This window comes from Narcine bancroftii, chromosome 4, assembly GCF_036971445.1.
Source record: "Narcine bancroftii isolate sNarBan1 chromosome 4, sNarBan1.hap1, whole genome shotgun sequence".
NCBI classification, from domain to species: Eukaryota; Metazoa; Chordata; class Chondrichthyes; order Torpediniformes; family Narcinidae; genus Narcine; species Narcine bancroftii.
The window spans coordinates 227,531,428-227,559,373 of NC_091472.1; the positions used below are offsets into that span (position 1 = coordinate 227,531,428).

At 39.5% G+C, this 27,946-nt stretch overlaps 1 protein-coding gene across 2 annotated transcripts in view; it reads left to right on the forward strand.

The window, feature by feature from the left end:
* Positions 1–27,946, forward strand: part of slx9 (SLX9 ribosome biogenesis factor) — a 176,598-nt gene that overhangs the window by 140,553 nt on the left and 8,099 nt on the right. For both annotated transcript variants that reach the window (XM_069934219.1, XM_069934218.1), the window contains exons 3-5: positions 6,718–6,780; positions 7,245–7,404; positions 27,704–27,772. In XM_069934219.1, coding sequence (XP_069790320.1) covers positions 6,718–6,780; positions 7,245–7,404; positions 27,704–27,772 — 292 coding nt within the window. The remainder of the gene's footprint in view (positions 1–6,717; positions 6,781–7,244; positions 7,405–27,703; positions 27,773–27,946) is intronic.

A 27,946-nucleotide genomic window follows, 5' to 3' on the forward strand; every position in this document is an offset into this window, starting at 1 on the left:
AATAATTAAAAAGTCTGAGCTATTTGAACCATGGAGTCGGTTTTGTTTCTAATTCATGTCTCGCAAGTCCAGCTTTATTTAACACCAAAACTTATGATCATGAATGTCTTGCTGCAAAGTAATCTTATTTATAACATTTTTCCATCAAGTAAATTAGCACAGTGCTCTCCTGAAGTCTACATGTCTAGCTGCTCATTGATGCAGCGAACCTCTTAAAAATGAGTGGTAAAGTGACTTGCTTATTTTCCTTGAATGTTTCAGAGACTGAATGGTGCCTTTTTATATAAATATAACAAATAAAGTTCATTAGAAAACTGATAATCTGCTATCTGACATTTGGAAGTACTGATGGTTCAACGTCTGCCTCATTCCGTTTGCCACGTGCACTGTCTTCTCACCGGGGTCCCAAGTTACTGTGCTCACAGTCCACTTGTCAAACCCTGGTTTACACAGTTCCACTGTGCTTGCCAGGTTCACTGGAAATAATATTCTTCTTTGTAATGTTAAAGAAAGAAGTGAATTAATTGTGTGTTGGGGCATTAATGAAATGACATCAAATTAGTCTGAAAAATCTGGATCAAATCAGAATCAAAGTCTTGAACATGCTGGATGAATAGATTTTTACTTTAATGAATTGTAAATTCTTAACTGAAGAAGATAGTTTGGAAATACTTGGGAGATGGATATGCACGTCATTAGAAACATTGTGACTCCATGAGCATTGGGATTGGGGGAGAATGAATCAGGCAGCATTCTCAAAGATCAAGGGTGAGGGAGAAATGATCTCGTTGCATGTGAAATGGTTCTGTGATTCATAGTCTGCTGGCTGCTTTTGAAATACTATGAAATTTTGACGATTCATTCTTGAGCAGGCAAGATCAGAGCTTGCCTAATCATTTCCCATCAGTGAAACATGTAACTTTAATATTATAAACCTTCATTTTCAATAGTTTAAAGCAAGGTGATGGAACTCATGTTGACCGGTGTTTCGAGTAAAGATAGCTCATCCGAAAGTCCTTGCCTGTTTTTGCATTATGCTGCTGGTGAGCTGTTGAAGGGGAAATTGGAAATGGTGATGCTTCTCAATATTTTTAGCAGGCAATCTTGGAACCTAATTTGAAGTGAGAAAATACTCAAATTCACTATTTGGATATGGGACTGGTGTGGTATTAAATCAAAAAATGTTCATGAAGATTGTGAATTGTATAGCAGCCCAGGCATATCAGTAACCAATGAAGTTTCAAGTAATTATTGTGAACTTTTTTTCCTGCTCACTTTTTAGTGTGTGTAATAATGTATTATTTCTCGTATATCAAATATCATCATCGCATTGACAGTTGCAGCAGGCTCGTTTATCTATGTGGAGTTGGCATGTTCCTTCTGGGACTCTGTTTCCTCTACATGCTCTGGCTTCTTTCTTGCCTTCCAAAGAACTGCAGATTTGTAGGTTAATCGACCACTGTGGTGTGTGTGGGTGAAGAAAGCATACCCACCCCTTTATTTTCTCAGAAGTCTGAGGAAATTGGATTTGTCACCTGCATCCCTTAACAACTTCTACATATGCTAGTGAAAATATTCTGTCAGCATGCATCACTGCATACTGCAGGATCTGTTCAGCACAAAACTGCAAGATATTGAAGGGTTTCTGCCTGAAGCATTAACTTTCTGTTGCCTTCCATGGATGCCGCCTGTCCCGCTGACTTCCTCCAGCATTTTCTGTATTGCTCCAAGAAGCCGCAGAACATAGTTCAGACCATCACAAAGATCTTCCTTCCTCTCCATCAACTCCATGAACACTTCTCGCTGTTTTGGAAAAGCAGCCAACATATTCAGACTCCTCCCACCCCAGCCACAGTCTTCTTCGGGAAGATGATTTCATGAGTGTGAGATTCAAGGACAGTCTCTTCGCATTGAACGAACCTGGAACAAGTTAAATATGATGAGTGTTGGATAAGTGTAGATTGTTAGCACAGGCTTGGTAGGCTAAAGGGCCCAGATCCATGCTGTACATTTGTCACTATTGTAAATTGTTCTCGAGCCAACGGGTGGATTTTCTGAGTTGGTCAGTATTGCTCATCAAGTTAAATTGTCACAAAATCTCTCGCATTACATTCAGCAGTGTACAGAGTATAATTTACAGGGAATAAGATTGCAATGGAAAAGATCAATTAGCACCAAGCAAGGGCAGTATGATAGCACTGTTATTGGTTCATTCAGCTGCCTGATGCCTGTAGGGAAAAATCTGCCTTCAAGCCTGTTATTATGTGCTTTCACACTCTTAAAAGTCTTCTCCCTGATGGGAGAAAAAAGTGTCCAAGATGTGATGGGCCCTTCAGTATGATGGCTGCCTTTCTTGGACAGTGGGAGCTGAAGATGGAATCCTTGGAGCGGAGGGAGGTTTGCATGATGTTCTAGACTGCATTCCCTTTATTCTGTGGCTTCTAATCTTGAGCCAAGTAGCTCAAGTACTATGCTGCGAAGTATCCAGCAAGCATGCTTCTGATGGTGCATTTTGAACTTCCTTTGTCTTCTGACAAGGGCAGTGCATTGATACACTTTCTTGACCATTGATTTCAACATATTTATCCCAGGTCAGGCCATTGGAGATGTTTCTTCCAAAGAACTTGAAGCTGCCTTTCACTATCAATGTGAACAGCGATTCTTCACCCCTCTCCTGGTCAATGATCATCTCCTTCCCCTTCAAGAGACAGGTTGTTAACTTGGCACCATGCCACTGGACTTTCAGTCTCATTCCGATGTTCAATCTCATTGATACCTGGCCCACAACTGTGGTGTTGTTAGCAAATATGTAGATGAAGTTGTAATGGTGTGCAGTTGTGGATGTAGAGGGAATATAGAAGGAAATCTCACCTGATAACAGATTTATGATATTAGGTTGTCAAATTATTACATTATATTCAGATTTAGTCTGGAATTCTCTATGTTTTGTAGGCTTGTGATTGGTTAAAACATTTATTAGTTGTTTTGTGCTGCAGTGTTCAATAGAGATATTTTCTTGTCATGTTGATACAACAGCAGCCATTTCAAGTATAGAAAGTTTCCAAACATCATGATAAATGATTGAATAATTTGTTTTGATGTTTATCAAAATAAATTTGGTTAATAGACCAGAGAAATTCCTTCAAAGTCCCATCTGCACTTTGCAAGCCAACGAAGAAGGCCAGACTGGCTCTGGAAATATAGCTCCTTTCTCTGTACCTCTGATAGTACAGCATTCCTTCAACCATAGTATCAGTCTAACTGGGACAACCTTCTCAGTCCGAGTCGAGAGTACAGATGCTCCTCTATTTACAATTGTTGGACTTGGGATTTTTCCACTTATGATGGGTTTGTCAGAGCCACTGGTCTGCCTCTAGATTAAAAAGAGCTTGAAGTGTTCTCATACACACAGACAAGTTCTTGTGGTTTCCTTACAAGCCTATCCTATGTTTTTCATTATTTGTCCAGAAAATTTAAAGGTCAGTTTGTGATCTATGTTGTCCTCATAAAAGATATGAACAATGTTTGAATTAGAATTTCAGCCCCCAAGGAGATTCTTATTGATTTCAGTCCCAGACTAGAGTCGTCGAAGAAGCCTTTAATAGCAAACATCAGATTGATGTGGGGTTTTTTTTTGAGCCAACTGCAGAGTTAATTTGTCATTTTTTAAATATGCTATTAGTAATAGCAGGTACTTTGTATGATCTCATTGTTTTAACTGTGCTTTGATGACCTTTTATGGTGTGATTGGCTGAACAACAATATATTTTTTAAGTCTGGAGTAAGACCACATTGCTCAAAGTTTGATTCATTTTAACTTGGGTGCTGCTTTTCAAATCCACAATGTTGGTAAATTAAAAATAACCACCTCTTAAATCCTTGAAAATAAAATTTAAAAAAAGTAGATGATCTCAAAATGAACAATGAACATTTGTGTAAATCCTTTGCACAGAGGAACAGAAATTATTGTAGACAGTTCACCCTTCAAGTGGTTCATGCCAGGAGCATATATTGAGTATGAATTTTACAGCCCTTTGCTCATTCCCCACCTGCCGATATTTTAGACATGGCAAGGAGTGCATTTTAATATGAAAATAAAACCAAATGCTGACCGCTGGAGGCTAGCAAAGCCATATCTTTGGTATGATGCCAGGCTGTGAAAGATTGCAAAGGGGGAGGAATTTTAAAGAAAGCCTCAGTCCACATAGCAGCAAAATTCATTTCTACTCTCATTTAGCAGAGGGAGTTAAAATAAAACAAAGATTTGGGAAAGGAACAAATTATTGACAAGTTGGTGTTGTAATTGGCAAAAAGCTTTTTTTTAATCTACTCACTAGAGAATGTTGTCTTTTAATCTAAAATAAAAAGAGTTGTGCCAACTGGTTTCCATGGAAGTAGTGATGGTAATGAGCCTGTAAAAACTTGTTGACACCCCCAGCTTGTTCTCTCCCTGCCCTCTCTTGCTTTAGCTTCATCTCTCCCTCTCTTATTTTCTCTCCCCACTTTGTTCTTTCTCGCCCTGTATCTCTCTCCCCCCACCCACCCCTGTCTTTGCTGTCTTCCCATCTTCCACATCTGCCCTGGGTCTCATCATCCTCCCCCCCCCTTCACCTGGTTTCACTTCCCCACTTGCCTGTGGTCTCCCCTTCCCACCTGCTCACACTCAACACCCAACCCCCAACAGCAGTTTCCCCCCAACCTCACCCCCAGCCCTCGGTCTCCACCCACTGTCTCTCTCCTGCTCTGCAGCACGCCCACACCCTCTCTCGCTCAACAATTTTATGTCACCAGCCTTTCCTGCTTGTGCTGTAACTGACAAGTTTCTAGTTTCAGTTTATCCACATTTAACATTGAGTTTTTGAGTGTCCACAGAGACTACCTGATCTCCTATGTTATATTTATTGGATCTGACTGCTCTGGTGTTTATCATCCGAGCCTGACCTCATTCATCTCCCTTTATTCCCCCTTTTTTGGACAAATCAATGGCGATGCACGAATCTGTAGCGTGACCATGGTTTTGCACCCTGTTACAAATATTCCCACTCTCCACTCCTCCCCCTTTCTGCTTGCTTCCTCACTTTCCAGCTCTAATGGAAGCATCATTAACCTGCAGTTAATTTTGTTTCTCTCTTCCTGGATTCTGCTTGAATATTCCCAGCATTTTCTATTTTTACTGAATCTCAGAATTGTAAAATAGAAGATAACTACCTGAATTTCGGACCATAGAACAATAGATAATTACAGCACAGATCCAGACCCTTCTAGTCTGCACCGAGCTATTTTCTGCCTATTCACACTGAACTGCACCTAGTCCATAATCTCTACATAGCCCTCCCAACCATGCACCTGTGTCCTAATTTTTCTTAAATGTCACCACTTCAGCTACAGCACATTCTTAACTCCTGCTCTTTTCATCCTCAACCTATGCCCTCTGGTTTGTACCTCACCTAACCTCAGTTGAAAAAGCCTACTTGCATTTACTCCCTCAATTTACTTAACTTCATTGCTGTTCAGAAAGGTATAATAGAATGGGGAAGGTGGTACAGAGTGTGAAAGTGGGTGGGCACTCACTGCAGCAAAGCACTCTGCTTCTTTTAGATTCTCAGGAGAAACTGCTAAATGCAGTGTGAAATTGAAGGCAGGGATCTCTTAAGTTATAATTGTTACTGATCCACCTTATGACCAAATTTGTGTTTCAGCTACCCAAGCAAGAAAGAATGGGAGAGATCATGAAAATGATCAACCCAACCTGCAATTTATGTATCTACTATTTTTGCCTTTTGGCCTTCATGCTGAGTGCCAATATATCTGCCTTCATGTTGAGTGCCAACATATCTGCCATGGCCTCATACACTGCCAAACAAAGAGCACCCTTAAATTGGAGGAGCAGCACCTAATATTCCATCTGGGCACTCTCCAACCAGATGGCATTAACATTGACTTCTCCAGTTTTTGTTAGACCACTCCCCATTCTCCCTCTCTTCCCCATCCCTCCTACTCCTTTACTCCAGCTCTCCACCCCTTCCTTCTCCATTCACAGAGCCATCCTCTGTTTTCTGTTGTGTCCTCCTTCCCTTGTCCATCTATTACCTCTTGCCTGTAGGCCTGTTCTCCTCCCCCTGTCCCACACCCCATTTCCCCCCCCATCACCATTTTATTCAGGAGCCTGGCTACGTTTTTGCTCATACCTTGATGAATGGATTAAGCTCAAAATGTTGGTTTTGTATCTTTATTTTTGCTATATAAAGTACACTGTTTGACCTGCTGAGTTTCTCCAGCATTGTGTTTTTATGAGAAGTTTATTTTTCTTACCTTTTTAAACACTTGACTCACCTTGCTTATCTCAGATTCACCTTTAAACTTCTTCACCCAAGTATCTATTCTTGTTCAGGAGGATGTAGATGTAGTTTATGCAACCTACTGTCACAATTAAACCCTTTGAGACCCTTGTGGAACCAACATACCAAGGCCAATCTTTTCTCACCTAAAGTACACTGCCAAAACTCAAAGCAATGTTCTAAGATACAACAAGTATTGAGAACTGAAATCATGATTCTTGACTGTGTTTTTACAAATATGGCTTGTGACTAATGGAAGCAATAAAAGATCATTCATTTACCTCTATTACTTTCACTGCACATGGAACTACTTTTTTTTTTAAAAAATGCTTGCTTCCTTGCATACCTCTTGTGAAGTAACACTGATCGTCTTCTGCAGGTGACAAGGTTCAGATCCCAAAGAAAGAGAAGATAAAGCAAAGGCGCGAGCGATGGCTTCAGAGTAAGTAATCATCCACTTCTTCACTGGCTGCTTTATTTTGTTAGACTTCAGTCCCAGCAAACAAGTCTACTAAAAAATGCAGCTTGTATAGTGAATGTGTATGTACCTGATTCAGGAGAGCTCCTGCTTGTTTATTTGTTGAGATATACCTCTGGTTTATTCACAGTTCTTTAATTATGTTGGCTGTCTTGTTCACATTTTAAAATATTTGGAACACTAAAGGTTTAATGTAATGAGTGAGCATTGTCAGCAGGGAATATTATACATATTAGGATACTTTGATGTGGAAAATTGTACCCGGTGGCACCATCCCAGTGTGAAACCAGTGGATAATTCTGCATGTAGGTACGGATATAATCATCAAATACCACTTAAAATCCCAAATGTTTTAAACTTTCCATTTAAACCATATCAAAAGGAACTTCAGCCAGAAGGTCGACTTGCATTCTAATTTTTTTTGGCAGAGATTGAGATGATAAAACTAGCAACAGAGAAGAAGAAAGCCCAAGAGAAACGAAAATCCACGCCTGTGGTGGGAGACATGCAGCCACTTTCTGATGCGCTACCAGAGTTGAAAGATTTGATTGGTGCAAGCAACAGTTCAATGACCAATAAATTAAAGAGGTACATCCATGTGTAGATGATCTGAATTTCTGCCATTCTTTGGTTACAATTTCTAGCTGCTCTTTCATAATGTTCTCTGACATTGACACTTGATCCTATCAATCTGTCCATTTGTTGCAGGAAATGCAATAAAATGTGAATGGGGAAGTCGAATGATAGAAAGATGGATAAGATCATTGAGTTCTTTCATGGATCATTTGTTGCATAACTCAACTATACAGGATGATATCTTGATCTTTAATACGGATACCTAACAAAAATACATTAATTTCATTTCCATTATTTTTATTTGACGCTCATGTGTTTTGAGGGAGGGAGTTTCTGACTTGATGATCGAAGGAAATTTTTTTTTTGTTATTGCTCTTGTATGGCCAAATTCTCTTTAACGTTATATTCCTCAAATTGAAAGAAAAATGCTGGAAATACTCAGCAATGAAGGCGTATCTATTTTGTTGCCTAAAGCACCTGATCCACCTGCCACCTTCAGAATTTCTTAGACTAGGGTCCTTGAGTTTCACCTGACCAATTACTGTGCATGTTGTGCTCTTCTTGATCCTTCCAATGTACACTTGTCAGGATTAAAATTCATCAGCTATTGCTCTGATCAATATCATCCTGTTGCCTTAGATTTTCATCCTATCAAAAGTGACACCAATTTTTGTGTCATATTGACACTGTTTCCACTCCACTGTGTGGAAAAGGCTGAAGATTCCAGAACCAGCCTCCTCCCACCCACCAGAACATACAGGGTTGTAGGTTAATTTGGGGATAATTGAGCAGCATGGGTTTACCAGGCTGCAAATAAAATTTAAATTTAAAAATTGTAAGTCTAGCTCTGAAACGGTAGAACATTTCAAGTGCAGGTGGGTCTCAGCAGAATGTGAAGGACTTGATTGCAAGGATATAAATGGTGGAATGGCATTGATGAAAATAGTCTGAGAGGAACCAGTTGATGTTCTTCTCTGCTGTGAAAAGTGAAAATCAGGCAATTCCCTGTTCCTTTTATAACTAAAGACAAATTAAAATGAAATGCAATCTTTTCTAGTGGCATCTAAATAATGAGAGGCTCAGGTCCTTAATAGTTGTGAATATTTTTACACTGGCTCTGCACCATTAATTCCAGTACTGCTTCAAGAAAGGATTCATCCAATTTTGAATTATCCTTTAATTTACTCCCTCATCTTCCTTTTTGTTCTCCACAACACTAAGTGATGATGATTTTGGAGAGTCCAAGAAGTGGTGTCTGATCGCAGTTCAATCACAAACAAGGATCTTTATCTACACCCATTGGGGGTTGGATGGTCGGTGGGGGGTGGGGGGGGAAGAGGAATTGAAACAGGGATCACTGTCACACATAAAAATAACCTACACATATTTCACGTCCATTGAACACAGCTAAACAACCAATACTTGCTACTCATGACAGATCACGGTTCTCACAGCTAAATGTGAGGACAAAACACACTGTTAGTTGTAGCCACGATATCCTGTTTAACCACAGAATGTAATTACATTGAGAATAACGAATAAGGCACAACAGTCCTTTCTCAATATGCCCCACAATAGTCTTCCCATCTTGTACTGGCACACACCTTATAATCGACTCTCCAGTGTCATCTACACCTCAAACTGGAGTGGAGCAAGGGTTCGTTCCCAGCGGATAAAGAGAAAGAGTTGCTCCATGACTTTATACTGCAGTTAGCTGGATAGGCTGGATTAGGTATGCCCAAACAAGGCAAGGTGTTCAAGAGAACCAGTCTTAAGGTGTGCCTTCACCTGTCTTGATTGACATGGGGAAATTACTTTCAACTTGCCTGGTCATATGACACTCCAGGAACAAGCACATGGAAATTCCTTTGTTCGAAGCAGTTTCTTGTCTGACCTGTTGGATAATCCTCTGGATAACACCATCCAATGAGTCAGAAGTTCAGAATCTTGCTGGAAAATGCAACATTCTCCCCCCTCCCCCACAGTCCCCAGCCAGGTCTATTATATAATGAACATGAGTTTTTTTAATATTTTATTTTTCAATTTTAAAAAATATGCACAATTTCACAATATATTATACTTTTTTGTACAAAAGAACAAAGCGTTCACACTTAGAGTATCTAATATCTGTGTGGGGAAGTCACACCTGTTTATATTTTAACAGCATCTGTTATTATCATTATTGTAATTGGGCCCCTCTATGGTCTAAATATGGCTGTCATATCTTGACAAATGTGTCATCTTTGTTTTTTAGATAATATGTAATTTTCTCCATAGGTCTACAACTATTCATCTCTGCAGTCATTTGTGCTATGAGTAATGGAGTCAGACTTCCAAGTAGTTGCAATACACTTCTTAGCCACTGCTAAAGCTATTTTGACAAAAGAAATTTGGAATTTAGTTAATTTATCACATTTGTCTGCAAAGGCCATTCCCGTTATTCTTGTTAATATTTCCATAATATCCTGCCAAAAAGGTCTCTCCTTCACACACAACCATGTAGCATGTAAAAACATTTCTGTTTCAATCTTATGTCTAAAACATTTCAGATTTTGACCTATGTAGCTTCTGTAGGGTAAGATGTAATTGGTGTAGGAAGTTATACTGAACCAATCTATATCTTGCATTTATAATTGATGTCAGACTATCCAAACACCAGCCAGACCAACATCTTTCTGATATTACAACACCTAAATCCGAATCCCATCTCTCCCTTGACCTCTGTAAACCTGGTTTTGAACTTTCACTCTGGAAAGCATAGTACATTTTTGTTATGAATTTAGTGTATTCCCCAGCCAGACTGTTTGTTCCATTTCACTAATTTCAAGTAGGACTAACATTGGCCCTCATCTTTCTCTCAGGAACAACCTTAGCTGGAGGAAACAGAACAAAGTCCCATTAGCTACTCTATATTTCAGTTTTAGTTGATCAAAAGATATGGGTCCCCTCTGCATAGCAGTTTTCAATGTGTCTTATTCCTTTGTCATACCAGGAGTTAAATGTTCTGTTACCTATATTCATTGGCAGTAACACATTCTTACATAATGCTGTTCCTAATGATATCCCTGCTTTTTTTTCCAATACACTCATTGATCTCTTGCCATACTCTAATCATATGTATTAATGTACGATTATCTATCTTTTTTTGTTATTGACTTAACTCTTCACATATAAATAAAATCCTTCCCTGCCCCCCCCCCCCCCCAGTACAATCCCATTTGAATTTAAGAATGGTGGGCTACCTTCCTCAAAGAAAGATGAAAGAAGTCTGACTTGTGCAGACAAATAATACTTTCTAAAAATCCAGTCACCTAAATTCTCCTATCTTAATTTTTCCAGCGATATTCTCGGCACCTTATTGTTCTGTAGACATTGCATAATACAATTATTTAATAATTTAAAGAAATTTTTTGGCAAATAAATAGGCAGCGATTAAAAATGTTATTGTAATCTTGGCATCACTTTCATTTTGACACAGTTAACCCTTTCCATCAAAGTAACTGGCAAGTGTTTTCATTTCTGCAAATCCTTCTCTATCTTCCCTAACAGGGGAGTATAATTTAATTTGTCTAAATTCTGTAGGTTGTGTCAATCATTATTCCGAAGTATTTAATTCCATCTACTTTCCATTCAAATCAACTTCCTTTTTCATATCTTTCATAATCAAAGTTCGTTAATGGCATTATCTCACTCTTATCCATATTAATTTTATAACCATATTTTTCTTGTGTTGATTGTCATTTCTCCAGAAACTCAGCCAGGTTAGATAAATATGGTAGAACATCATCAGTAAATAGACTGATTTTGTGTTCTTCTTTTCCAACTTTGATATCCGGATCTCTCCTTATAAATCTCAGCCAGCGGTTCATTCGCAAGAATAAAAAGCACTGGGGCACCCCTGTCTATTCCATCTACTCAGAGGAAAAACTGCTCAAATTTGCTTATTAGTTATAATTTTGGCTTGTGGTTTATGATAGTTTTTATCCAATTTATGAACATCCTACATATTCCAAATTTCTCCAACGTTTAAAAAAAATAAGGCCATTTTAAATGGTCAAATGCCTTTTCCATGTCAAGGGAGACTGTTATACTGGAGTTCAGTTTTGATTTAGCCATGTGTATCATATTGGATAGCCTACCCAGACTATTTGAAGAGTGTTTTCCTTTAACAAATCCCACCTGGTCTGTACGTATCATATGAGGTAAATATTGTCCCAGTCTATTAGCTAATGCTTTCACCAGTATCTTATTATCAGCGTTCAAGGGCAAGATAGGTCTATATGATGAGGTTTTTAATGGGTCCTTGTTTTTTTTCAGCAGTCCAAATAATAGCTGTTGAAAAAGAGTCCGGGAGAATCTGAGCCTCCACTGCCTGGTGTAGCACATCCATTATAAAGACGAATCAACGGATCCTTAAATTGTCTATAGAACTTGGGTGGGAACCCATCTTCCCTCAGAGACTTATTAGCCTGCAAAGCCTTCTCAATTTCTTTTCTTGTGAAAGGGGCATCTAACTCAGTCTGTTCTCTCTCCTCTAATTTTTTCACTAGAAACTCGTCCATCTCATTATCATCTAATAATTCTGATTTATATAACTTTTGTATAATATTCTCTAAAAATATCATTAATCGCTTTTTGATTTTACGTTAGGATGTCGTCTTTTGGATTAATTGCATTTATCATCCTCAGCGACTCCTCTGTCTTCACTTGCCAAGAAAAACCTTGTGCTAGTTCTCCTAATTCATAACATTTTTGCTTAGTTTTTAAAATAATTTTTTCCATTTTATGTTTGTAATGTGTTATATTTCAATTTTTTATTCTCAAAGACTGGTTTTCATGTCAACTTATCCTCTGATATTCTTTCTCCAGTTCTGCTATCTCTTTAAACCATCCAATTCTACATTATGTTCTCTTTTAAGATTTTTTTGTTTAAGAAATAATTTGCACTCTCAGATAAGCTTAAAGCGTATCCCATATCAAAAAGCTGTTATCAGTGGAAGGAAGATTTGTCTCATAAAATAGTTCTATCTGTCTCTTAATAAACTCGCAGAAGTCTGGCCTTTTCAACAACGTGGCATTAAGACACCATCTGTGCACATTTTCTTGTTTTTCTGCTATCGCAATAGTTAAGGTTAATGGTGAATGGTCTGATAATAGCCTTGCCAAGTATTCTGTTTTTAACTGTGCAGATGTAGCAATTGTGTCACAGTGCAAAATGAAAAATGAGAAAATTATCAGACGTCGTTGATTTGCAGTTCAGTAGAAGTTGTTTACTCAGTCATGCGCAGTTTTTTTAAAACCCTATGTGTTCTAAATGATGTCATCATATTGTGAAGTCATGATATCACTTGGAACCTCCCGAGCTGGTTCGATTAAGCCTCTAACAAACACACCCCCAGAACCGGTGATCGGAGGCTAAACCTATGGTGCCATTACTGACCACCACTCATGGCATGTCTGTGCTTTTGCATCGGGGATCGTGGAAAGGGCTGCTCAAGGTCGAGATGAGCAGACTTTAGTCAGTCAATCGTAAATGTCTCTGGATCCCCCCCCAGTGTCTAGTACACAAGTTGTATGATTGTTTCATAGCACTCTGAAGGGGCCCCCATATGGCCTCTGTAAGGGTGAACCTCTGTGCAGAAACACAAACTCACAGATCCGGAGTTCCTTTGGGATGAAGGGTGTCATTGTTCCATGCCTTGACATGGGACTGGGGCCAATTTTCCAAGCTGCTTCCCCAATCTGCCGAAGACTTCAGTCAGTGACACCTCTTGTCCATGTCCTGCCGCCACGAACTCCCCAGGTACAATGGGCGAGGCTTCATAAACCAACTCAGCTGATGAGGAGTTGAGATCCTCCTTGGGTGCCGTTCTTATTCCCAGGAGGATCCAGGACAACTCATCCACCCAATCAGGTCCCTGGAGACAGGCCATCAGTGCAGCCTTCATTTGCCTATGGAACTGCTCCACCAGGCCATTTGACTGTGGGTGGTAGGCTGTCATGGGTGGAGCTGCATTCCCAGCAGTTGCAACTAAAATGTCCCAGAGTGTGGAGGTAAACTGTGAATTTCTGTCTGAGGTGACGTGTGTGGGTAAGCCGAACCAAGATACCCAGGCAGAAATAAAAGGTCTGGAGCATGAATTGATCGATGAGTCTGTCATAGGAACTGCCTCTGGCCACCTATGGATCTATCGATGACTGTAGACCCTCGTGACACCAGAGGCGGGCTGTCAATGTCGACATACATGTGGCCAAATCTGCACTGCAATGGCTGTAAAGGCTGAAGCAGCGGCTTCACACGCCTTTGTACATTTGCAGATTGACAGTCCATGTGCATCTTTGTCCAGTATGTGACCTTTTTTTGAATATTTTATTTAAAATTTTAAGAAAAAAACCCCCACAGTACATTCATTTAATAAACGATTATACTATAACCGACTGCTACAAAGAAACACAAACACTTGCAGCGTGGGAGGTTAAGCTCTGAGATTTATTGAGGCTGGAAAGGCTCCTTTTATTCAGTTGGAATTCCTGCAGTTTGTTTGATTGGATGACCATCAGCTGCATGAATAACAATAGTGGGTGGGAACAATCTTGCATGTGAATAGCCTTCTTCCCCAGCCTGTTATTGATCTGTTAGCTGGGCAGCTTGGCCAGTGCTATTTTAGGGATGCTGGTCTTGTACTGCTCCAGCTTTCAACCGCGCCGGTTCGCTGTGTTAAGAAATGTGTTACAGTGTGTTATGCTGCAGTTTACTACTGCGCGCGCCGCACGATGTGCCGGGTAGATCTCTGCGGTGGCGGGGTGCCACAATACAAATATAAAAAAATACATGTGGTATTTCCACCCTCCCTCCCCACCACCCACCTCCTCCCACCACCCCCCCCCCCCCCCGCCCCAAACACCCCAAAGAAAGAAGGAAAAGAGATTATCAATGAATATGTAAATTCTAATTTACTGCCATGGAGCCAACTCCCACCCAGGATGAGTCACTGAGAGTTTAGATTTTTAAACCTACTTGTTGTAAATATGGGCTCCATATTTCAAAAAAGACTAAAATTTATCACGTAAATTATGTTATTTTTTTCAAGAGGGATACAAGATCTCATTTTTGTATGCCATCTCTGCATCCCCAAATCTGTAACATATTTCCAAATAAAAGCCACACATTTCCTCACATCAGCCAAAGCCAATCATCAACATTTGATTTGTTACCTAGTTATCCTTAATTTTAAACTATACATTTTAATATTTTCAACCGCTGCAACCGTGTCTGCCTGTCCCGCATCGGACTTGTCAGCCACAAACGAGCCTGCAGCTGACGTGGACTTTACCCCTCCATAAATCTTCGTCCGCGAAGCCAAGCCAAAGAAAGAAAGAAGAATAAAAATAACATTGAATATAATGGAAGTTTAATCTTTAACACTTTCTCTAAAAATAGTCTAATTTGTATTGAAAAAGATTGAACTTTAATACACTGGCAAGTTGAATGAAAGAAAGAACCTAATTCTTAATGACATTTAAAACATAAATCTGAAGAAATTAAATTAAATATTTTTTTAATTTTTGAGGTATTAAATAAATATAATTGATGCAAAAAGTTATATTGTACTAATTTATATCTTACATTAATAATTTTAGTCATATTATTCTTACATAACACTGTCAATCATCTTGATCAATGAATATCCGATTTAGGCATTTTTCTTTGAGGCAATTTATACATTTCAGAAATTAATTTATTCATACCCCTTTTTGTAAGCAAAATTTCAGATTGTCTTGGTAATCTTAAACTTTGGCCTAATTCATTGATTAAAAAAGATTTAACTTGATAATAACAAAATAAAGTATTATTTGAGACATTATATTTCTCTTTCATTCATTGAAAAGAAATAAAATAACCAGCTTCAAAACAATCTTTTATCACTCTAATCCCCATTTGTCTCCATATCTTTAAAAATTGATTATTCATAGTAAAAAGGAAAAGTTTATTTTAATATAATGGTATTTTACTAGAAATGTTACCTTTCCCACCTATCTCATAATCTTTTCTGTTCCACAATTCAATTAAATGTTTCAATATAGATGGATCATTATAACCAATCAATAATTTAGTATTCCACTTCGAGTACAGATTTTTCACCTATTTTAGCTAATTCTATATTAGCCCATGTTAAAGATTTTTCGAAGTCAAATATTCCATTAATAAATTTCAATTGATCAGCTTTATAATAATGTGACCTGCTTTTTGAGTCCAAACTATACAAACTTGTCAGCTATCAGGCTGATCATCACTCAAATTGCGGGGTGGGACAGTCCGGGGATGCCATCGAAAATGCAACATCTCCATGCAGCAGGGACGATAAGGCGAGGCTGACCTGTGGAAGCTTCGCGCAGGAGAGTGGTACCTTGCAGCCCAAAGGTTACATCCTTGAGTTGCAGGTTCGTGACAGCAGTCCTATAAGCCAGCAATTCATTGTCCTGGTGCTAGGCTTTGGTGAGCACCATGTAGTCTACACCCAGAGAGAAGGCACATATTGCTTGAAAGAATGAGTGGAACAGGGCTTCAGCCACCAAATTACTCTTTGCGGAGATATGTTTAATCCTGGTTGAAAACTTGGATACGTAAGATGGGTAGCATTGTTGGAAGGCTGAGCAGGGTTTGATGCCTTCGTGAAGGTGAATGTTAGCAGTTTGAGGTCAGTAAAAACTGTTATTTTTATGTTATTATTATGTTATAACTGTTATTATTATGTACTGTAATGCCATCCAAAAAATAGCGGAACTGTCTGACTGCGAGGTAGAGCGCAGTAGCACCCCATTTGGATGTGCTGTATTTCGTTTCTGGAGGGCAGAGGTGCCTACTAAAAAATGCTAGAGGCTTTCATTGTCCATTGGTGAACTGTTTCAAGACCCCACCTACTGCCGCGTCAGATACGTCTATCATCAAGGTGGTTTGTGCACCCATATGTGGATGGACCATCAATGTTCCCTTCGCTAAGCATCTTTGGTCTGCTGGAATGCTACCATCGTCTCCTTTGACCACTCGAGTTGTTTGGCATCGCTGGACATGAGGTCGAAGAGGGGTTTCATAATACGAGGTGCAGAGGGTAGAAAGCGACGAAAGAAATTGATCATCCGCACAAATACCTGGAGTCCTTTGATAGAACAGGCCTCGCAAATTTGAGGATGGCTTACACCTTGCTAGCCAATGGAACGACACCCCAGCTACTGATCAAATCTCCCAAGAACTCAATAGAGGACTGTCTGAATTTGCACTTGGCAGGGTTCACAGTTTGCTTGAACTCCTGTAGTAGGCGGCAGAGTAAACGCAGGTGCTGCAGGTCCTCTTTGTGGGTGTGGCTGGTGATGAGTATGTCATCCAAGCAATACGAAAAGCAAGTCCATGCCACATCCACTGCGCCCATCAGTCAATGGAATGTTTGTGCAGCATTTTTGAGCCCAAAAGACATTCTCAAAAATTCGAAGAGGCTGAATGGTGTTATGGTGGTCTTGGGCACATCCTCCGGGTTTACGGGTGGTACCCATGCACCAAGTAAATTTCAGAAAATATCTTGGCCCCATGAAGATTAGCTGTGAAGTCCTATATATGGGGCACAGGATAGCGGTCTTCAGGGGTGGTGTCGTTGAGACGCCTGTAATCCCTGCAGGGTCTCCAGCTTCCTGTGGCTTTGGGCACCATAGTGTTGAAGCCCATGGGCTATCTTGTGTATGATTCCAAGTTCCTTCATTTTGTGGAACTCTTGCTTTGCAAGCCGCAACTTATCAGGTGGCAGGCGTCGGGCTCGGGCATGTAGGAGAGGTCCTTGAGTGAAGATGTGGTGTGCGATCCCATGTTTGGGTGTGGTAGTAGAAAATTGGGGAGTGACAATGTTCGGAAATACTGCAAGAAATGTGGCAATTTTGTTGTTTGAGTACTCACTGATGTCTAGATGCGGGTCGAGTAGTTTGGCTTTTCCAAGGAGGAAAGTCTGGAACATTGTGGTGTTCACCAAGCAGTGCCCTTTAAGTCCACCATCAGTGAGTGAGTTCTGTGGAAGTCAGCACCTAGCAACGGCCTGGACACAACAGCAAGAATTAACTTCCATGTGAACATATTGTCGCCGAATTTCAGGGGTATAGTTTGTGTGCCATATGTATGAAACAAAATGTTATTACTGTAGTGAGCGCTGGACCCACACTCCTGGTATGGGTGTCAAAGCCTAAAGGAGGAAGGACACTAACCTCCACACCCATGTCAACTAGAAGTTTGCACTGGGAGAGTTTGTCCCAGATGTGGAGTAGACTGTTAAAGAGGCCAGCCACTGTAGCCATTAGTGACGATTGGCCATGGCATTTCCCGGGAAAAGTGCAAGGGGTTCAGCAGCGGCGAGCATCAGAACCCCAGTCTTTTTTAAAAAAAATTTATTTTTCACACTATGAACCATACTGACCAAAATATACACAAACATTTCCCTCTTGAATATACACAGTGTCATTTTCTCCCCTTTTACCCCCTCCCTTCCCTCCCTCCTTCACCCCCCCCCCCCACCCACTCAACATTCAACATATATGATACATTAAACCCATTAAACAATGTCACACAATGAAAATAAACAAGAAATTTGTGTCTTCTACTTTTACATACTGGGTCAGTTCATTTCGTCTTCTCCTTCTGTCATTTTAGGTGGTGGAGGTCCGTGGTAGGACTTCTCTGTTGTGTTCCACGTATGGTTCCCAAATTTGTTCGCATACTGTGATGTTATTTCTTAAAATATATGTTATTTTTTCCAATGGAATACATTTATTCATTTCTATGTACCATTGCTGTATTCTCATGCTATCTTCTAATTTCCAGGTTGATATAATACATTTTTTTCCTACAGCCAAGGCTATCATAATAAATCTTTTTTGTGCTCCATCCAAATCAAGTCCAAGTTCTTTACTTCTTATATTACTTAGAAGAAACTCTGGATTTTTTGGTATGTTTCTTTTTGTGATTTTATTTAATACCTGGTTTAGAGCTTCCCAAAACCTTTTCACTTTCTCACATGCCCAAATTGCATGTTCTGTTGTTCCCGTTTCCTTCTTACACCGAAAACATCTGTCTGATACTGTTGGGTCCCATTTATTTAACTTTTGGGGTGTGATGTATAGCCTGTGTAACCAATTATATTGTATCATGTGTAACCTCGTGTTTATTGTATTTCTCATAGTTCCGGAGCATAGCTTTTCCCATGTTTCATTCTTTATCTTTATGTTTAGATCTTGTTCCCACTTTTGTTTGGGTTTACAGCTTGTTTCCTTGTTCTCTTTCTCTTGCAGTTTGATGTACATGTTTGTTATAAATCTTTTAATTATCATTGTGTCTGTAATCACATATTCAAAATTGCTTCCTTCTGGGAACCTCAGCCTTCTTCCCAAATTGTCCTTCAAGTAGGTTTTCAGTTGGTGGTATGCAAACATTGAACCGTGAGTTATACCATATTTTTCCTTAATTTGTTCAAAAGATAATTTATTTCCCAAAAAACAATTTTCTATTCTTTTGATCCCTTTTCTCTCCCATTCTCTAAAGGAAAGGTTATCTATTGTGAAAGGGATTAGTTGATTTTGCATCAATATTAATTTTGGTAGTTGATAATTTGTTTTATTCCTTTCTACATGAATCTTCCAAATGTTGAGCAGATGGTGCAGTACTGGTGAACTTCTATATTGCACCAGCTTTTCATCCCACTTATATAGTATATGTTCAGATACCTTCTCCCCTATTTTATGTAGCTCTAATCTGGTCCAATCTGGTTTTTCCCTTGTTTGATAAAAATCTGATAGATATCTTATTTGTGCGGCTCTATAATAATTCTTAAAGTTTGGTAGCTGAAAGCCCCCTTGTTTGTACCATTCTGTTAATTTATCTAGCTCTATCCTCAGTTTCCCCCCTTTCCATAAGAATTTCCTTATTATTTTCTTTAGCTCCTTGAAGAATTTCTCTGTTAGGTGAATTGGTAACGATTGGAATAGGTATTGTATCCTTGGGAAAATATTCATTTTAATGCAATTTACCCTTCCTATCAGTGTTAGTGGTAAATCTTTCCAATGTTCTAAGTCATCTTGTAATTTCTTCATTAATGGCTGATAATTTAGTTTGTTTAGATGGCCTAGATTATTATCTAGTTGTATACCAAGGTATCGGATTGCTTGTTTGCAAATCAGTGAAATGAAAATCTAAATAATTTAATGGGAGAAAGAAGGGATAAGGATCAAGTTCTTGCAAGTTCAAGAGCAGTTTCTGTCTATTTTTAGTTGTGAGACCATTCATGTTCCCTTTTTCTCTAGATAGTTTTGTGTGGACTGTATCAGAGCTGGGAGTTTGCAGTGTTACTCTTCTTGTGAAAAGTTTCCAAGAACAATAGACTCATGTCAGAATGGAAATAATTAAATAAAGATTTATAAGAGATCATGAAAGTGTAAAATTAAACTCCAGCTATACTGGAAAAGTTTCACTAACTGATGTGAAATAAGTACACTTGATGAACAAGTGCAATGAAATCTCTTATTTTCAGAACAGAGTTTATAAATGCTCCATAAGGCTTATTTTTATAGATACAGCCTTATTGTTTCATGAATGAATCACAAATAATGCTTTTTAAGTTACATTAGCCCATATTGACAGTGGGATCAAAAGGAAGATTTTCTTACAATATTTTTAGTGTAGGCTGTAAAATTGAGAGTGAAATTCAGCTCATTCTCTGCACAACAGTTTGAAGGGATATTCAACAATGCAGTTCAAGAATGAAACGATTTCTCGGCATCAATTCTTATTTAGTGTAACATAAGATACAGAGATGGGTATCATCTGCCTCCATTGAAACGTGATCCAATCAGTTTTTAATGTACAAGTATAGCATTGCTAGCTGCACATTTCCCACGTTGAATCTAAAAATATCTCAAGTTAACTGTTGCAGTGTGACAATGTAATCATATCACATCGTTACAATCTCAAGAATATAGGCATAATTCACTTACTCCAATTTGATCTATTTTGTGGCCAGTTCTTCTGTGAACCTTTCTTGAATCCCCAATATTTCAATTATGTCTTTTCAGTGGAGACATTGAACCTGTATATATAAAATCCAGTTGTGCCTCGCCATGGGCTATCTAATTGCTCAGTAAGATAGCTTCATTCTTACATTCAAACTCTCTTGCAGTAAAGCCTGTGGTGACATTTGCCTTCCTAATTGCTTGATATGTCTGCATGTTAACATGATGATTCAAGTACAGGGACACTTGGTTTACTCAGATCAATCTATTATCTTGAAGAAATATTTGTATTTGTCTTTTTTTCCATCAGAGTGGATGATTTCATTTTTCACATTGCCTATGTCCTTCTGAATTCTCTCTTGCTCTTCCTTATGACCTGAACTTTCATTCAACTTTGTATAATGAGCAAACGTGGATATAATTCTTTGTGTCCTTATTGATGGGAAACTGGGGCTCTGGCACCAATATCTGCAGTGAAACCATAGATTGCAACAGCACAGAAAACAGGCCATTTGTTCCCTTGAGTCTGTTCTGGCCATTGAAGTGCCAGTTAATGAAGAAATCGAAGGCTGTGTAGTTTACCAGGAATCATGGCTTTTATTAGTAGAAACTCAGTAATACAATAATGAATGATAATGGGTGCGTACACAGTTATACCCAAGGGGAGTGTCTTTAGTGGTAAAGAGAATACACATCCAATGTCAGTCGAGCAGACTAAACACAGCGAAAGACTGACAGGATGAGACAGATTCATCACACTCTCCCCCTGGCAGAAGTTAAGTTAATATTAAGAGAATAATTTCTAGGGTAACAATGAAGCGAGCAAGCAATTCTACTGTAAGCATAACATAAAAATGGTCAAATAAATGCCATTGAGAATTTACTGACATAGCCAAAACAAGGCTAGCGACTATCAGCACAATCAGAATATAACGAGATGTTTAGGAATATTGGAGCCTCTCGAGTTGTTTTCGAACAAGAGAAGACCTCCTTATCGGAGTAGGTTGCTTTGGAGGAGTGACGACCTTGGAAACTGGCGGTGTTGATACAGTTCCCTGGTATGTAGTGTGAGACGGAATCACCAGCGTGACGCTGTGGGGCCTCAGCATGGCCATCTGAATGCTTACTAAGGGTCACGGGTTGGGGTGGAGCGTCCAATCTCTCAAGATCACTCTGAGTGGGGGCATGCTGAGGGGGTGAACCAGGCGGGGCTATATTTCTTAGGGGTGCTGTGTCCGTGCTCCCGTTTGGAAATTTAACGTGAGCATAATTGGGATTAGTGTGCAGTAATTGAACTGGCTGGACTAGAGGGTCCGTTTTGCGCGACCGAGCGTGTCTCTTCAGCAGCACAGTTCCAGTTTCAGATAGACAGTCTGGCCAGTCCATCACAGTCCCTGATTTCCTAGGATAAGTAAACATACCTTCATGAGGTGTTTGATTTGTTGCTGTACATAATAGGGACCAAATAGAATGTAGCGCCTCAGGCAGCACCTCCTGCCACCGAGTAACAGGGTAACCATGTGTCTTTAGTGCGAGGTTAACAGTCTTCCAGATTGTGGCGTTAGCCCTCTCGACCTGCTCATTGCCCTGGGGATTGTAGCTCCTGGAGTGGCTGGTGGCAATCCCCTTGCATAACAGAGCCTGGCTCAGCTCTGTGCTCATGAAACCCGAGCCTCTGTCTGTATGAATGTAGCTGGAAAAACCAAAAATACTGAAGATTCTGTCAAGTGCCTTAATGACAGACATCGTTGAGACATCAGGGCAGGGTATTGCGAAGGGAAACCTTGAATATTCATCGATTATAGTAAGGAAAAACACATTTTTGTTGTTAGAAGGTAATGACCCTTTAAAATCTAAACTGATCCTTTCGAAAGGTCGTGTCGCTTTGATGAGAGTGGCCCCTGGAGCTTTAAAATACTGCGGTTTGCATTCCAGAACAGCTTCCAGTCAGTTTTCTGACTTCTTCGAGGGAGTAAGGAAGGTTGTTAGCCCTTATATAGTGGAAGAATCTTGTGACCCCTGGGTGGCACAGTCTGCTATGGATCTCCTTTAGTCCTTCAAGCTGAGCACCGGCAGCAGCTCATGACAATGTGTGAGAGGAATCATTTAACTTGCCAGGTCTGTACAGGATTTCATAATTGGAAGTTGAGAATTCTATTCATCAGCATGCCATCTTATCGTTTTTAATTTTACTTTTGTGTTTAGTATTAAACAAGTAAGCTACAGATTTCTGATCAGTTTCCAGGGCGAATTTTCTACCAGCTAGAAAGTGTTTCCAGTAGCGAACAGCTTCAATGATAGCCTGGGCTTCTTTTTCAATGGCCGGATGTTTAAGTTCCAGTCCGCATAGTGTCTGGGAGAAAAATGCCACTGGTCTGCCCTTTTGATTAAGGGTTCTTGCTAAAGTACAATCTGAGGCATCGGTTTTCACTTGGAACGGGACATCCTCGTCGATGGACGAGAGTGCAGCTTTGGCAATATCAGTTTTAATTCTCTTGAAAGCTTTCAGGGCTGCTGGAGAGAGACGGAAAGATTTTGTGTCAAACAGGGGGCGTGCTTTCGTAGCATAGTCATGTACCCATTTGCAGTAGTAGGAAAAGAATCCCATACACCTCTTAAGGGCTTTTGCGGAGTTTGGGAGTGGCAACTTCTTAAGGGGTGCCATTCTTTCAGGATCGGGGCGGATTTCGCTCTCGTGAATAATGTAGCCCAGAATGGGTAGCTCTGTTGCATTGAAAACACATTTACCCTTGTTAAATGTAAGGTTGAGTTCTTTGGCTGTTGCTAGATATTTGTTTAGGTTGTCATCATGTTCGGTCTGGGTCTTACCACAGATAGTGACATTATCCAGATAGGGGAACATACCCTGTAACTCATACGTGCTAACAATTTTATCCATCTCCCTCTGAAACACTAACACACTGTTAATGACTGACAGGATGACATATATTCATCACGACCGTAGTCTTACTGGCATGCTCCCACTCCATAACCCTCCAGGCCTCTCCCATCCATGTACCTATCCAATTTATTCTTCAAACACATGATCGAGCCCACATTCACCACCTCAGATGGCAGCTCCCACTACTCTCTGAGTGAAGAACTTCTCTCTAATGTTCCCCCTAAACCTTGTATTTCTCTCCCCCATTCTGTGGAAAAAACCTATTCACATTTACTCTGTCAAAACCTCTCATAATCTTGTCAACCTCTATCAAATCTCCCCTCATTTTTCTTCTCTCCAAGGATTAAAGTCCTAACCTGTTGAATCTTTCCCTGTAACTGAACTCTGAAGACCCAGCAACATCTGAGTAAATCTTCTCTGTGCCTTTCAAGTCTCATTAATATCCTTCCTGTAGTTAGGTGTCCAGAACTGCACACAATATTCCAAATTTGGCCTCACCAAATAACTCATTAATTCTAGTCTTCGAATCCAAAATGACTCCTTTATCATTTTTATATCTTTTAACCAACCATTCCTTGATATTGCATTGCCTTTAATACCATGTGCTCTAATTTTGTTCATTTTAACTTTGCCTGCCATCTTATGGATGGCATTAGGGAAGTCTAAATGCACAACATCCACTGACTTTCTTTTATCAAATTACAACTTCAAAAAGTATTTGAACTGATTTCTCCGATGTGATTTCTTTTTCATAAATCCATGCTGACTCTGCTCAATCTCATTTTTATGTTGGTAACTTGTCATCACTTCCTTAATAAATTAGAGCAATTTCCTTATTTTTGATGGCAAGCTAGCTGGTGTGTAATTTTCTATACTAAGTATGTAACAAATTTCAGTTGACCCTACGGAGTATTTTGTCACCTTCTGGAATCATATTTGCTTTGCCATTCTGAGTTCAGTGGCAGTGAAAATTGTTTAATGCTTGATGTGAGTGGCACTCACATCAACAGTAATGAAATGTTGTGATTTAGGTGTGGTGTGGAAATTGGAATCTTTGTCCACTCCACCTGGCTATGTGCAAGGTTGAGATTCTTCTGGGAGGACTTGGGGACATTCTGAAAAAGATTACAAAGGTGGATTTTCCACAAGATTCGGAGTTCTACCTTCTGGGAGATATTGGGGACATGAGTTTTAGACTGTCCAAATACCAAATTCAATTCATGATGGTTGCCGTCAGTAGCCATGGTGTATAACAGTTATGTGGAAGTCTGACTCCCATTTAAATTCCACATGATGGAAAATGGAAGTGCAGAGTTGCATTCCCCTGGAGAAAATAATGTACAATCTAAGGAGGAAATATGACACATTCCCTATATGAAATACATCAGTATGCAAATTTGACTAGTTTTCCCCCCCCCATAGAATTATGGGTACTGTAACAATCCATCCCAACAGGGAAATGAGTGGGATTAATGAAATAAAACATGATGCGACGATGTGCTTTTCTAGCTTTTTTTGTTTTTATTCCTTACCTTTTGTTATTAATCAACTTACTTGTTTTACCTAGGTTTCTGCAGGCTTTTTCCTAGGTTTTTGAAGGGGTCATGAACCCCACTAGTATTTGTATCTGTATAATTTATATGACCACATGTATTGGGGTCAGGAGGTGGGGTGGGGGGGGGGGGGAAGGGGAAGGAATAAATACAGGCTCTGTGTGTTATAGGAGTGTTGAAAGGGATTGTATTGGTTGTTTGAATTTCTGAGTCCATGAAAATCAAAAATAAAATATTCAAACAAAAAAACAGTGATGAAGTGTTTTGAAAGGCTGGTGATGAAGCAGATCGGCTCCTGTCTGAGTGATGACATGGATACATTCCAGTTCACCTATTGTAGTAACAGGTCTAAGGCAGATGCCATCTCACTGGCTCTACACAAAGCTCTGGAACACCTGGACAGAAAATACAGTTCAGTATTTAACACCATCATCCCCATAAAATTGATCAGCAAACTACAAAATCCGAGACTCAACACCCCACTGTGTATTTGGATGATGGATTTCTTCACCTCCAGACCACAGTCAGTGAAGACGGGTAAGAACATCTCCACAATCTCTATCAGTACCAGAGCACCACAGGGCTGCTCTACTTGATATGTACCTATGACTGTGTGGCTTGGTATGACAACAACACCGTCCACAAATTCACTAATGAATCCTCAGTAGAGGGATGTACGAAAAGGAGTGATGAGTCAGTGTAAACGAGGGAAATGGAAAACATGGCTGAATGGTACAATAACCTCGTACTTAATATCACCAAAACTAAGGAGCTAATTGTTGACTTAGGGAAGAGAAAATCAGAGGTGTACAGAAGTGGAGAGGATGATTGGAAGTCACTATCTTGGAGGATCTTTCCTGGACCAAACATACAAATGGCATCATGAAGCATGTTAGCACCCTCTTCCTCAGGAATTTGCGGGGGTTTAGTATGATATGGAAAACCATGGCAAATTTCTACAGATGTGTGGTGGAAAGTGTGCTGACAGGCTACATCACAGTCTGGTATGAGGATACCAGTACCCCTGAGTGTAAAGCCCTGCAAAAGGTAGTGGACACATACAGGGAAAACCTTCTCCACCATTGACAACATCTGTAAGGAATGCTGCTGTCAGAGAGCAGCAACAATCATCAAGGATGCACACCGCCCCAGCACACGCTCTGTTTTCACTGCTGCCATTAGGAAAGGGGCATAGATGCCCTAAGACTCACACCACCAGGTTCAAGAACAGCTGCTCCCCTCCACCATCAGACTCCTCAACAACAAACTCAATCAAGGACTCATTTAAGGACTTTTTCTTTCGTGCTCTCTCTGTATTGCACAGACATTTTTTTACATTTCTTTGTTTACAAGTGTATGTCGAGTTGGTTTTTTTTTTGCACTGCTCATTCTGCCTCATCTCCAGGAAAAAGAATCTGAGAGTTGTATGTGCTCTTTCAATAGATCTAAATCTGAATCTGACTTAATGAAATAAGAATTTCAGAAAAACTAATCAAAATGGTCAGAAGGTACAGGAGTTAAAAAAGAAATTCTGTGTTCTAGTGCAATACACAAAAGTGCTGGAGAAATTCAGTAGGTCATGCAGCATCCATGGGTAGTAAAAAGCAGTCGATATTTTGGGCTTGAGTTTTTTTTGGGATTGTCAGGCCCAAAACATTAATTATCCTTTCATTCCAATGCTGTGCAATCTGCAGAGTTTCTTCAGCACTTTTGTGTATTGCAGAGGATGTTAAAGGACCTGAATGTCCTTGTGCTTAATTTACAAAAAGCCAGTATGCTGATATAAGTCAGCTAACAGAATGAAGAGAATTGAAGAATAGCGAGGTTATGTCTTCGTCAATTCAGGCAGCGATGATGTGCGTCTAGTGTACTCTGTGAGGTGTCATGATTAGCATAGTAGTTAGCTCAACGATGTGACAGCGCCAGACCAAGGTTCTGATCAAGGTTCAGATTTGGTGCTGTCTGTAAGGAGTTCGTACATTCTCCCTGGTGCTCCAATTTCCTCCCACCCTTCAAAACATACTGGGGTGTAAGTCAATTGGGTGCAATTGGGTGGCATGGGCTAAAAGGGCCTGTTATCATGCTGTTGGTCTACATTTTAATTTTAAAATTTATTTATCTTCATATCAAAGAAGAATTGTAGTCTATTGGAAATGGTTCATAGAAGCTTTACTGGACCACTGGCTGGAAAGAATAGGTTGCCATTGAAGGAAAGTTGAACAGTTCAACTTATATCAACTGCAGTTCAAAAGATTAAGGTAGGGGCAGGGAGGGGAGGTTATTAAAATATGCAATGCTCCTCAAGGAATCTTGACAGGGTGGAGGTGAAAGGGATGTTGCTTAAGGGAGAATCTAAAACAAAAATAAGGCAGAAATGACATGAAATTTACGCTATGAGTAACCCATCTCTCATAAGCAATGAGACAGAATCTTTTGAATATTTATAAGACAGAAATATATATTATTGTTGTGGAAAGGAGTAAAAGATTACCTGGGGAAGTAGGAAGGCAGAGGTGATCTATCAGTGGGATCAGGTGTGATTTATTAAATGTTGAGGCAGTCTTTTTTTTTAATTTTTTAATTTTTCACACTATAAACCATACTGACCAAAATACATACAGACATTTTTCTCTTGAATATATGGTGTCATTTTCTCCCCTTTTTCCCCCCTCCCTTCCCTCTCCCCCTTCCCATTTATTCAAAGTTCAATCTTTTAGATACATTAAACCCGTTAAATAATGTCGTCACTTAATAAAAATAAACTTTTTTGTAAATTATAAGGTGCAGAAGATGTTTAACAATTCCTTTTATTTTGTAGCAATGAAAAGAAGAAGCCTGAAAAAATACAATACAGGAGGATGAAACAAGCTCAAAAACGAAAGTTAGTGTAAGTGTCCTTGTTCTATGACATTCAAAAATGAAGAGACACAGGCAGAAAGGTTTCCATTAATTTTTCCAAATTAGAATATTAATTATTGTCTCTGAAATATTTCTGAATCTTGCTTTTGATTTATGTGGGGAAAATATATCACAGACAAGGCACTAATTGAGAGGCATCACA